General features: G+C 42.1%; 1 protein-coding gene across 1 annotated transcript in view; it reads right to left on the bottom strand.

Annotated features, from left to right (window-relative positions):
* CHN1 (chimerin 1) overlaps positions 1-13302 on the bottom strand; it is a 407318-nt gene that overhangs the window by 14567 nt on the left and 379449 nt on the right. Inside the window, exons 9-10 of the mRNA XM_078681533.1 lie at positions 10298-10471; positions 3475-3552 (exon numbers count right to left, since the gene is read on the bottom strand). Coding sequence (XP_078537659.1) covers positions 3475-3552; positions 10298-10471 — 252 coding nt within the window. The remainder of the gene's footprint in view (positions 1-3474; positions 3553-10297; positions 10472-13302) is intronic.

Genomic DNA, 13302 nt, shown 5'->3' with positions numbered 1-13302 from the left:
CACTTTTTAGGTTTCGCCTGTACAGCGCTTGAGCTGTGCTTTAGAAATCTATTGTTTTTAATATGAACTTAAAAGGGACTCGCATCCCACCTCCTCTCTTTTCTGGCTTCTCATTGGTTCCTGTGCGTGCCACTTACGTTTCCTTAATTTTTATTGGCTGTAGCAGATTGTTCTGTCTTATCAGTTTCACGCCGCCGAAATACTGTTAACATCGGCTTTGGTAAAACTATATTTTCATAAAGTTTTACCTTTTACTCTTGCAGCACATTTATATAACAATGTATCACCCGGAGAGATTAAGTGATTGGCATCAAATCACGGGATGTTGCGCGCAGCCGCCGAGCCTCGAACCGCGATCCCCAGCTCTCGAGTCAGCAGCTCTGGCTACTACACCACATCCTCCCCACTCCAGTGTTATCTGTCAAGGAGCTATTCGCTTCTCCAGATCATGAATGATGAAAACAGCTCTTTATTTATTACATCGGCGAAACCAATGCATTACCAATGCTTGATAATGAGAGCAATCAAGTTTGAGAAGGGTTCAAGAGAGAGAACTAAAGTGTCAAACACTAGCTTCCATATTGTGACCCACTAGTCTTGGTTAAATTTCAGTGAAATAGTGACTAATCTATCAGGTCGCATAACCATTGAATTGTTCAATGAGCTCATTGTTGTGATTATATCAGTGAAAAATACATTGTTAGGGTCAGCAAAGTCAGCCATCATTTCATTTTCGGCTGTAGATTCAGATTCACAATTTAGGGGACTGTTTTAATATAAACTGTCCACATTCCCCCAGATTGCAAAAGAAGAATAATCTGATCAGCTTTGACTAAGTGGACTTTACTTTACACTAAAAGTAGAGTTTGCCGTGTGGGTCATGTGGGTCTAATTGACTATCACCATTATGTAGAAAAACCAAAGGTGGTGATGGACGGAGCGTTGACAATACAAACACTCGCCCCCAGTCAACTGATCTGGGTTTAATCCATCACCGTTCTTTAGCTCACTCCGCCACCCCAGACTGGGGGTGAGTGTTTGTATTGTCAACGCTCCGTCCATCACCACCTTTGGTTTTTCATTGTTCGCCCTAAGTTGGCAGGGTATCCTCAGACGTGAGTCCCTTGCTCACTTTGCCACTGGAGTCAAGCAAGCCCGGCTGAAGACGGCTGTAATGCCAGAAACCAGTCCTGGGAAGCTTGATTCCGGTCCAGGGAAGACATGGCTTGGCAGTTCGGGCTGGACTGTTCTCATGAGGAACAGGGTCAGACTGATTTGCATATGCCATGTCTGAACTGGGGTGGCGGAGTGAGCTAAAGAACGGTGATGGATTAAACCCAGATCAGTTGACTGGCGGTGAGTGTTTGTATTGTCAACGCTCCATCCATCACCACCTTTGGTTTTTCTTTGTTCGCCCTAAGTTGGCAGGGTATGCTCAGACGTGAGTCCCTTGCTCACTTTGCCACTGGAGTCAAGCAAGCCCGGCTGAAGACGGCTGTAATGCCAGAAACCGGTCCTGAGAAGCTTGATTTCGGTCCAGGGAAGACATGGCTTGGCAGTTCGGGCTGGACTGTTCCCATGAGGCACAGGGTCAGACTGATTTGCATATGGCCATGTCTGAACTGGGGTGGCGGAGTGAGCTAAAGAACTATGATGGATTAAACCCAGATCAGTTGACTGGGGGTGAGTGTTTGTATGGTCAACGCTCCGTCCATCACCACCTTTGGTTTTTCTTTGTTCGCCCTAAGTTGGCAGGGTATGCTCAGACGTGAGTCCCTTGCTCACTTTGCCACTGGAGTCAAGCAAGCCCGGCTGAAGACTGCTGTAATGCCAGAAACCGGTCCTGGGAAGCTTGATTCCGGTCCAGGGAAGACATGGCTTGGCAGTTCGGGCTGGACTGTTCCCATGAGGCACAGGGTCAGACTGATTTGCATATGGCCATGTCTGAACTGGGGTGGCGGAGTGAGCTAAAGAACGGTGATGGATTAAACCCAGATCAGTTGACTGGGGGTGAGTGTTTGTATTGTCAACGCTCCGTCCATCACCACCTTTGGTTTTTCTTTGTATCACCATTATGTATGCATGAAGCAAACCCATGCACTAAGAAACCCTATTTCAAATCTAAGTGAAGCAAGCAACAGTACTTCACTCTTGTGGATATCTTAAGATGTGCATACTTAATTGCTAGTATGATGGAGGCCAGGGTGAATACACTTGCTACAGAGATGCGTGCCACAGGCAGACCACGCATCTTTTAGAGGTCTGCCTCAGTAATCCCTTACGATAGAAAGCAATTTTTGACTATTTACTCCTGGATGTTAAGTGGTCTTGACTAATTGATTTCTGTGCTCACATAAATGAGAGCTATTTTCAGATGTTAATACTTTGCTTAGCTAAATGCAATAGTACCATTTAAAATTCATAAAACTTTAGTTGCATATTAATTTGGCCTTGTATTTGCCACAATTGGAACTGATCCTTCAATCAAAAGTCTTTTGATGTCATGACGTTGAGTAATGGAAAGAAATTGTATCTTTCATCATACCTGGGTATTCTTTATCCAATACTCACTGGTCATGAAATTTCCAAAACCAAGAGTTTGATAGTGTTCCTTCTCGTCAGTAAAACAACTACTACATTCCTGGGTACACCAGAAAAGGGCTTGTCCATTCCAAATTACATCACAAGTAGACTGTGTCCATTGCAATTGCACAAGCAGCTTGTGGATACCCAAGTCATCATATCACTAACACTCTGAAGGGAGAACTACTGAGCACCGAAATACATTTTTCTGAAGATTCTGTCCTTATATCTAAAACATGGGGATCACGGACTTAATCTCGGAAACATGAACATAAAGACCAACTCCTTAAAAATGCATTCATACAGCAATACCACTGATGGATTATCTCTTCTTGTCCAAAAACCACAACTGTAACTCATATCTCAATAACTTATGACTAACCACAGTAAAGCAAGAAACCTGGGATAGAGAATCAGGCTAGTGTGTTAGAGTGTTTCTTTACTTTACAACTGTTTATTTTTAATAGCACATTATTTGCACACTAAAGAAATAATTTTCTTGCCTGCATCCTTGAGAAAGATCATGGACTCTAACTGCCTGAGTAATATACAAGTTGGTTGAGGTCTTTGAAAATGTGTGAGTCTTATTTTTGAATTAGTCCCAACAAATTCACTGAAAGTAAATACAAGATGTTCTTGATTACATTGCGCCTTAATCATTCATAGGTCTTCAGTTTGTGGACCAAAATCTTAACTCAGTGGAAAAAAGCACCCAATAGGTTACAAACGCTGACCACGTCTTGTGCAGTTCTGACTTGACTCTACACTTTTACAGATTAATTGCTCAGTTCTCATCATCAAAATGTAAATTAAATACCTTAATTAACAATGTGAATTGGGTTTTACATTCAAAACAATCACAAATGAACAGTAACTTTGGTGAAAACATACCTCTGTCAAAAGCCATTTTGACATCTTCAATAAGATCACTAAATCCTGAAACTCTGTAGAGACCTTCAGACTGGAGGCCTGTTATAAGAATAATACATTTATCAGATTTCAAAACATAATAGCATTTTCCTTTATTTCCACGATTCATTCAGACATGCAGGACTGTGTATATTTTGTAAATTCTTAAGAAACATAAGTCATTTGAGGCAGGATATACTTCTTGATGTTGTTTCCGTCATACTTTTTTCGGTCATATGAATGTGCTTTGTAGTTGTAATAAAAAATGTAAACACAAATAAAGAGCTATTTAAACAAGAAACACAAGTCATGTAAATGAAGTTTTTGGATGTAGCATCTGAATGAATTAATAAGGAAATGCAGAATGATCTCGGCCCACCTACATAACTTTAATCAAAAACAGGTTTTAAACCTCAAAGACAATAAAATCCGGTCTATAGAATGATCACTATTTTCTTTACTTATGTAATAGAAAGGCTTGCTAAGGAAAACACATTCAGTTTCTAGGTTCCTTCATGGACACTTGACCATATCTGAAACAGAGTACCTTGGATGGGCTGACAAAAAAGAATCCCTCCTTCTTAGTTTATCTAGGCGAACAAGACAACTGGCTCCACCCAAACACACTGAGATGAATCTATAAGTATCTCTGTACTACTGTACCTTTTATTTCCAGACCACTGTTTGCCAGAGTTAGCATATTCTAACTACATTAAGCCCTTCCCTATTCTGTAAGAAAGGCAGGGTTATAAAGAGGATTTAGAGAGTTGGACACTACAGCTCTGTGATTGGCGACTAGGACAAAACCAAAAGGTGGACAGATCTGCCTGTTCTCCATTTTAGGGGTGTTACACTACTGTAACTTCTGTTCACTTTTCTCCTACCAAACATGGTTGGTAGCCAGCAAGTAGTAACACAAGAAGGGATAAAAGTACTGCCACCTTTAGTGATGAGCAAGGTGATACTTCACCATTTACCTTAGAAGGGGTAATCGTGGGACAGAGTTACAGGCAGCCAATGTCATGAAGAAGGTATTTTAAAGGGAAGTGGAAAAAGTGAAGATTGGAGCTGGGTAGTGACAAATGTATTAACTAAGGGGGATACTTTGCCTTATTCAACCACTCATTCTCATGACCACATTAGACTCAAATTTGCATGGGAATATGGGGTCATAATGTCAGCAATGTCAATCATGGCTGGGTTCTACTGGATGGTGCAAGTGCTTGAATTTCTTCCAAACCCCAATACTGCATACTTATATGAGGCCCCAATGCTGCATACTTATGTGAGGCTTTTATAGGTACCTGTCATGAGGACATACACCACCATTTATGACGCTTCTTGTGATATGCATTCCTGGACAGGCGTTGTGCGATCTTTGAGGATGCACTCTGCATAAACCCACATTTATAACCCATGTGCATCCTTTTTGAGTATCTGTGTGCTTTCCATGTGTGCATTTGATTGTGTGTGTGCTCTCGCCCCATATAATTGGTGTGTAGTTGTTGTGTTGACACCATTAGGTTATAGTCTGGGCTCGGTGATTATACATACAATCAGGAAATAGGCAACCCAGAATAGGTCATAGTATGAGCTTGGTGATTATACAATCTGTACATGAGCCACTCACTCAACTGTCATCCTAATTGGACTGGGACTATATAGGCACGCTCTTTAGGGGTCTGAAAAGGGTGTGCTGTTGCACTCCTACTATTCACTCTATATACTGGTGATTTGGGCTTCGAGTTGCAGAAAGCCAGATCTTTTCCAGAAAAAATGAACCATCTCCCTCTTGTCTGATGTGCTGATAACAAGGCGGTATCAGATTAAACCTCAAATGCCTCAAAAAGGTCACTACTAGTCCAAAATCAATATAATCAAATTAAAAGGCGAATGGTAATTTCTAACAAAAATAGGAGGCTAATCTGTGGACGTAAAAGAAATAGTCTCTAGGTGGATGATGGAGACATTTAACACTAGAAACGAAGGTTAAAGTGACATTACAGTAACGTTTTAAGAAGGTTAAAGATAACGCTTAAAAACTAAATAACATCTGAAATTCACCAGTTAAAGTGCACTGAGCTAATTATAACTAATGTCCCTGCATGGAGTGCTTATAACCTTGCATGTTACATCACTCATGACATGTTAAATGAGATCCTTAATGACATCTCAAATTACATCACTGAAGGCATCATACAGTCATTGTGACACCATTGTAGAAGGTTTGTGGACTTGAAGTAATTCAACACACTATACCAGTGGACACCTTTTTATTCACCTAATGGGATAACCATCTTAAAGACTTTCATGACCCATAATTTTAATTCAAGAGGTTGACAGGTATACATTTGTCACTGAAAAGACAACTTCAGTTATGCTCTGTGGACAAAGCTCTGAAGTTTAGTAAAATACACTACGAACATTACTGAGATGGGCATTTTAGCTGCTGTGTCTAATCTGAGCGAGAGTGGGGCATAGTCTAATATTGATATGCGTCATATCTCCATAGCTAATACCGTCGCCCTCTGATCCTAGTAGATCTCAGGAAGTGGTCTAGGCAGGAACATATCTTGTGGACTGAGGAATGGTAAGTATAGTCTAAGTCATCTAGGTGTACCTCTCTCCAAATATCTATTAGAACTATGTCTGTCAGCCATTCTTGAAAGCTAGGCGTTGCTGAATCCCTGCTATCAAAGTGTTGTCATTTGGTCCATCACGATGTTCAAATCCCTGCCTGGCCCCACAATAATGTCTCATCTAGCATATTCCATATATTTTGAAATGGCTGTTTCAAGTAGTGACTCCCTGCACATATCAGGAGTGCATAGATTAACTATGGTGTATTCTTTCATTTCCCATTGAATTGTAATGCCCAGCATTCTAACCCCTTGATCAAGGTATCCCTGTGAACGATCTGCTAAAGAGAATCACAACTCGTGTCACGTTTGCTGCGAGGAAATGTTGGATGGGAAAAAGGTTAGAATGCAACCCCCTACCAAGTGATGCGTCTTTTGTATGAGGCACAGATCTACTCCTGAATGTCTGAGAAAGTACAAAACTGCCAACCTCTTAGGTAGTGAGTTCAGGCTCCTAATATTAAAATTTCATATTTTATCCACATTCTTTAGATGTTCGGTCTGTTCTATGTTGGGGTCCCTTGCTTGCCTCCAATCCAGAGGTTATGTCGCATGGGTTAAATATCTCCTTTGTCTGCCTGTGTCCTGTTAAAGAGTGGAGGAGTGTGGCTCAATGGTTAGAGCGGCATACCCTGATGCAGAGTTCTGGCCAAGGACCAGGGTTCAATTCCCGCCTCGGCGGGTCTTGGGCTCAATTTCCTCGGACCTGACAGTTCTCGCCTCGGTGCCTATTCTAATCATGGGCCCCACGCTGCAACTCTGGGCAATAGCTTGCTTAAACTCCACACCGGCCCCAACAGCGCTAGGATACCTGGCTTCACCCTGGGGGTGCCCAGGAGTGGACACTTCACAGGGAAAGCCAGGAAGGGTTCCACAGCGGTATGAGTAATAGCGCCAGGAAACCGCTTGGTGACAGTGGGCTCTACAAATACTTTGACATTTACATTTACATTTACAAAGAGTCAATTTCACACCCTCCCTTGTCCCTCCTAGAACTAAGGGATTACAACATTGATTGGTTAAAAATCAGTAACTTTCTACTTGTGGATAGTAGAATTCTTTCCACACCTCTGTAGTATCAATAGGGTTGTAATTATTCTGTCCATCTTCTGTCTTTGAAACCCCTAATGCATTCTGAGCTGGTGTTTTATTTAGGTAAGTATTGAATTCGTATGGCCCTTTGTCTAGTTTAGGTCTTCCCTCAGGAGAGATAACCTTTTTATGTCAGAAGGGCTGTCTTGTGGGCCCCTTATCTTAAGCAAATGTTTTTCCTCCTCCACTAAATCATCTATGCCAAATGTGGACATCTTCTTGCCAGAGAGGAGACAGTCTCTGGGAGGCCTTCCTCCTCATTCGGTGTGTCTTGGCCTCAATATTTCTCCACTTCTCTTATCAAGTCCTGTCCAACCTTCATATTTTGAGGGCAAAGGGGGAGTTTACTTCCAGTGTCTCTTCCTCCACAACATCCTCTATCCCAAGTCCGGACTTACTCTTTCTTGCCACACAGGAGTCCGTCTCAGGGAGGCCTTCTTCATCATTCAGGGTGTCTTGGTATCAATGTTTTTCCACTTCTATTATCAACTCCTTTTAAGCTTTTGCCATATCTTCAGGTAACCGGGTGTTTTTCTGTCATTTCATTGCTTTCCATTGTCATTGGTTCATATTTCCTGGTTGTGCAGCTGTCTGCTCTGCATACTGTTGATCAGGCAGCGACAGTATTTGTCTAGCTTCTTGGCAGAATTGGCAAAGCATTTTTGTTCCTTCCAGTCCAAGTTAATGCGGATGGAGGCCCGCATCGGTAAAAGATATTATTTGAGCAAGTAATCTGCTGCAGGTCTCTCCTGTGCTGAAGTGTAGTCGTTGTCAAGTGATAAGAAGTGAGTGTTCCCCAGCGCCTTGAGACCCTTATAGGTGAGTAGTTGCGCTTTACAAGCCACTTGATTGACTGTGTGTTTGTGGCCTATGCAGGAAATAACGTTTGTTGAGGGCACCAGAGCCAAAATATATTATATTATTTTTCATAAAAGGAATAACCCTTGTTAGAATGTCCAACAGGCTTTCTTTGCGCTAATTTCTCACATTTGTCCTGTGGATGCGAAGTAGACTAATAAGAGGAGCCTCTGGTCTGTTATGGATGTGGTGTAGTAGTCTCTGTATGACAGATGTTAGATCCGGGCCTCCCACGGCTTTCAGTAGGTTATGTATCCTAATATTATTGAGCCTTCATTTTTTTACTTCATGGCCAATTATTCAAACAGTTCCTCCAGTGATAGCAGTTAGGTGCCCATGTGGCAAATTTCTTCCGATCTCTTTTCCACAGTTCTTTCAAGGTCTATTCTTAAGTTATTAACTGCTGTTTAAATCAATCAGTTTGCCCACCGGTTGGTCAACTCATCTTCATTCAGGTCCCTGGGGCTACCAGTCCTCTGTTTGGGTCTACTTTGTGCTCTGTTTCCCCACTCATCTGTCAACAGGTGATTCTTTAGTTAACACTCAGCTCCCCATAAGCTTATTTTTACCTCAAGCAGCCTGCAACTCATGCTCCTAGCTGTCCTACTACCCGAGAGCCGTTATTCCTTTCGTCATTGGTGTTGGAGCAAGGATGGTGCTCCGGATGCAGTCTCTGAGTAGGCCTATTCCAAAGGACATTTCTTCAGGAAATACTCCCTCTCGTAACTTCATACCCACCTGGCCATGAACTTGTAAGCAGAGGTAGCCGGCCACTCTTAATTCTTCAGGGAGTCTCCAATACTTCCGTTGCTGGACCTCCCCACTTCAGTGTTATGTGGGTTGCTGCCTGTTTTCATTGCAGTAGCTACACTGGCGGGGGCCTTACCAACTATGGGGGTCCTGCATACTGTGGTGTGCGCAGCCACCAACGAAATTCCTCTCTACCTATATGCGACTGTGATTACCTCTGCCCAGCCTGCTTCCCACTGCTGTTGTGTAAGTTACTATTGTTATACTACCTGAAGGTCCTATTCCAAGGTCGCCACTCGAGTCACAGTGCAGCAGGTCACCAAGAGGTTTTTGGCATACCCATGGTGTCAAAACATGTTTGTAGGGTCCTCTCAAACTGTGACTCTTGCCCTTGTCAGCTGTTATCCAGGGTTGGGGTCGTCTGAGCTGGTGCTATTAGATTATCATGGGGAAGGAGTGGAGTACGGCTAGAGATATCTACTTTCTTCCCCTGCTTACTTCAAATTTTATACTTAGCTAAAACACCGCCACTGACTGTAAATTGCCCCCTGGTGGCACTAAGATGATACTGTAGAGAGAGGTTGGGACTAGGATAAAGAGGGAAGGGGTGGAGGTGGTAACATTAAATCAGTCCTGCCCACCCACTGAATATGCCTACATCACACACTCCTCTTTTCTTTTCTTTACGTTTAAAGATGAAGCAAAACCCCATCTATAAAAGTAGCTGAAGGAGCTCCTCCCACTACTGTGTTCATCAGTGTCAGAGTGGCGCGTGTGCCTTGTCGTTGTGATACGCTGGACTGTCACTTTTAACCCCTTCTGCTCTGGTGAGCCCATCAACATTCAAATTAACATTCAATGGCTGGTCAGACATGGCATCTGATCCAGAAACCTCTTGCATGAAGACAGTCCTAATAACTACAAGGACACCTTATCTTCTTATCCCATTCCATTCAGAGATAGTACCATACCCAAAAAGGCCAGGGTAAATGTAGCAGAAACACTGGATGGCAACAGGAGGACTGTACTTGTAGAGATAAGATGAACCACTGCAGAAGCTGCTTCACCCAACAATATACATCCCTGCTTCCTTTTTACTTCTGCTCTAGTTGTACATATTTTAAGAAGGAAAGAAGTGCTGATGGAATGTGGCTCTAAAACAGTAAATTCCGTAAGGCGAGTATAGCATCTTTAGGAAAAACATTTAAAACCAAGATTTCAGAAACAAATAATAGACAAAATATACAGGTTAGCTCAAGGGGGCTATTCTCTTCACCTACAAGGAGTCAATGAGCCAGTTCTGTAATTTTAGTTTTTGTTCAGTTGTTGTTTACTTGCTATGTTCAACTATCAAACTTGACTGTTTCAATGTACCGAACGCTAAAGCCCCCAAAACATGCTCGCTGCACATAGCACCACAAAAACTCAATAACCAAGTAAACTTCATCAACTCCAGTGTGCCTTACCTCTAGATTCAATCTCTCTGATGCACATATCCACGACCATAGGTCGCTTGGTGTTGTGCGCCTTCACTAAGGTTGTGAGATCACAGCTATATACTTTCTTTACGTGCTTCAGGTCCGGCTTGCAGTCGTTAGGCACCATCTTGGAACACTGTTTGTGAACGTTCAAACCGCAGTCTGGAAAGATACAGAAAATTAATGCATTAAAAGCTGGATCAAGACTGGGAACATGCTTGCCTTCATTCAGGACAGTATTATCAACAACAAAAATACAGTGCACAGATGCACTGAAGTCTAAACAGGATGCCATCGGCTCATAAGTACAGATGAGTAAAGTCACCAGGAAAGGGCTACAAATAGGCGCTCTGTCGTTGTTGCAGTCTAACAAATACATCTCTCCACCTATGCATACTTTGAGATACATGCAAACCAGCCATAAGAGCAAAATAATATTTTTACTTTTTTACAATAAAATAATTATTTTAAGAACTTAACAATATTACAGTCAGGAACGTGGGGTGGGGGGGGTTCTTAATAATGTAACTTCTCATCCAGAGCACTAACTTTACTTAAGAATGAACTCTCAGGTTCACTGCTTTGCAAAGAGTTGGTATTTCAGTATCTTAAGAATTTCAGCAATTTCTCAGTTCATTAGTTTGCCGTTTAGGGACTGTGCTTGAGAAAATGAAACTATTTGTCCATTATCCCCATCTGTGGAGGCAAGAGCTGAACTCATGGCCGTAAGGCGAACGGACCACTGCCTTCATCACATACGTCACCAAGCACTGGAAACACAATTGATGTGCTGTCGCTCAACTTCGCATAAAATCTTAAGGAGAAATAAAAGAGTACTGGTATATCAAACCCTTGGCACTGCAAGCTAGAGGGTCAGTAAAACAGTTTTTTTTTCAAATAACCTAAATTATCATATGTCTGCAAATGAATTAATGTGTAAACGGATTGGATTAATCATTTTTCATACCACATATTCAGTCCCGGTACATCTTAGCCAAGCGTAGCAAAGTATTTGCAGGTGCATGTAGAAAACAGACCAGATTTATTTAGCATATGTTAGTACGTAAGGATGAGCTAGGCATTAAGGTACATTCCAAGTGACTCAAGAAGAAAGAGTTATGATCCACAGCACCAAAGAAAGGCACGTGTGGATAGATGGACAATGAAATCCATTCACAATCCCTTGCAGCAAATCCAATAAAGAGCAACAAAGGGTTAATTAAACTCAAAGTAGTTTGATTGAGACCAAACTATGAGCCTGTAGTTTCTGATACAGACGTGAAGTTGTTGAATTTTCTTCGCTGTAGTTAGAGGACTGGTAACGTTCGCATTGGGACCACCACAAAAGGAAGAAACTAAAGTGCGAATGTTGCAAAACTAATAACAAATGCATATTAAGCATAGGCAAAGCCTACAGGTGTGGCTTACATTTTTACTTATAAGACAGACCGATTGGCTTTGCCAACACCACTAGAAAATCTATATGTGTACTTCTGGTGGGCAACAGCAGCAGAACGGTCTTTAAAGTAAGGACACAAACATTCTTATCAATTCATTTGTTTTATCGTTAAGGGCTTGGTGGTGTAGGTCCACAGGCGTGGCAAGGAAGGAGGGTCATTATTGGAGGGTAATCTGCTTTTTAAAGAGATTAGTCTTCATCTACTTTATGAGCTGCTGAAGTGATGGTGCAAGACTTGTGTATGGAGGGATGTTTTATCCCAAATCTTCAGTGCAGGAATGGAAACGACTAGGCTCAAAGCTTTTATCTTATGCACTATTTGCTTTTGAGTCTGGCGACGTCTTCGTTCTTTGTATAATAATGATTGCAAGGAAACAGAAGTGTCTCATACATGCATACTGGTGCACCAATTACTGCTGGTACTTACAGTTTTATAGATGTTTTATCTGGTTTGAAGGTATACAGCCAATGCAGCTATTTTGATGAGAAGGGCAGCAGTATCTTTGCCACGCTTCTGATGGGTTTGCTAGTATGGAAGTCATTTAATGGTTGCCAGGGTTCACAGATAAGATCTCTGGCTTGTCCCCCTGAAACCACTAGCACATCCCTTGCGACCCCTAACCTCCGAGGTAGCAAAGTCAGTGCTAAGACCACAGAGGTAGCTGTCTCTTTTGGGCGTTTGTGTTCCAGCCACCTTGTTTTCTGTCCATTTTTTTAGACTAACAGTGAATTATACTCTGTTATTCACTATCAATCTAATAAAAAATAAACCACGAGCGCTGGAAAGAGACCTCGGCTGGCAGCAGAGGCAAGCTACAAATGTGGTTTGAAATGTATATTATTTGGAGATGTTGTTATTCTGGATCTTATTACAACTTTGGAATATTGGGAGCTCCATTAAAAACAACAGAGTGCTCCAAGCTTCTAATGGCCGGTAGAAACCCCCGAGCTCCAACATTGTAATGTTTGTTCACAGTAGTTGCTATGAACAAAAGGCTGCACAACCCGAGGGTTTTCAATACCCTCAGGCTCCGTGAGGCCTCTGTTTTACAATTAGAACATTCTGCCCTATAGGAGAGGAATGTTCTAATAGCTGTAGAATGCTCTGGTGTGAGCTCTAGCGGCCTTTAAAGGCCCGCTCCCTTATTAAAGGCCCTCACCGTTGGCTTGGGCTTTCAACCTTGGAGCAGGCCTTTAATGGCCGGTAGAGCCTGCTTCAGTTGGCTCTATGGCTATATTATGTATATAATATCATATGTAAAGAACCATGTTGGGGGATGTGGAGTGTGAAGGTAGCCTCCATTCTGCATCCTTTGTATCAAGCTGGCATTCCAGGGAAGTCAGTAACGTTAGAGATGGCTGAGGAATAGCTACACTCCTGAACCAGCTGGACAAATAAAGCAACTTCAACATACCTCTGGCTGTAACTTGGAGGATGCAAGAGAAAGGTGTGCATGGAACAACATACTGTACTCGTGCTCAATATTTCTAGTTATAAATTATAAATCAGTTAAAGTATTTTTCTTTTCATCTA

Source organism: Lissotriton helveticus, chromosome 3_1, assembly GCF_964261635.1.
Source record: "Lissotriton helveticus chromosome 3_1, aLisHel1.1, whole genome shotgun sequence".
Taxonomy (NCBI): Eukaryota; Metazoa; Chordata; class Amphibia; order Caudata; family Salamandridae; genus Lissotriton; species Lissotriton helveticus.
This window is presented reverse-complemented; position numbering and strand designations above follow the sequence as displayed.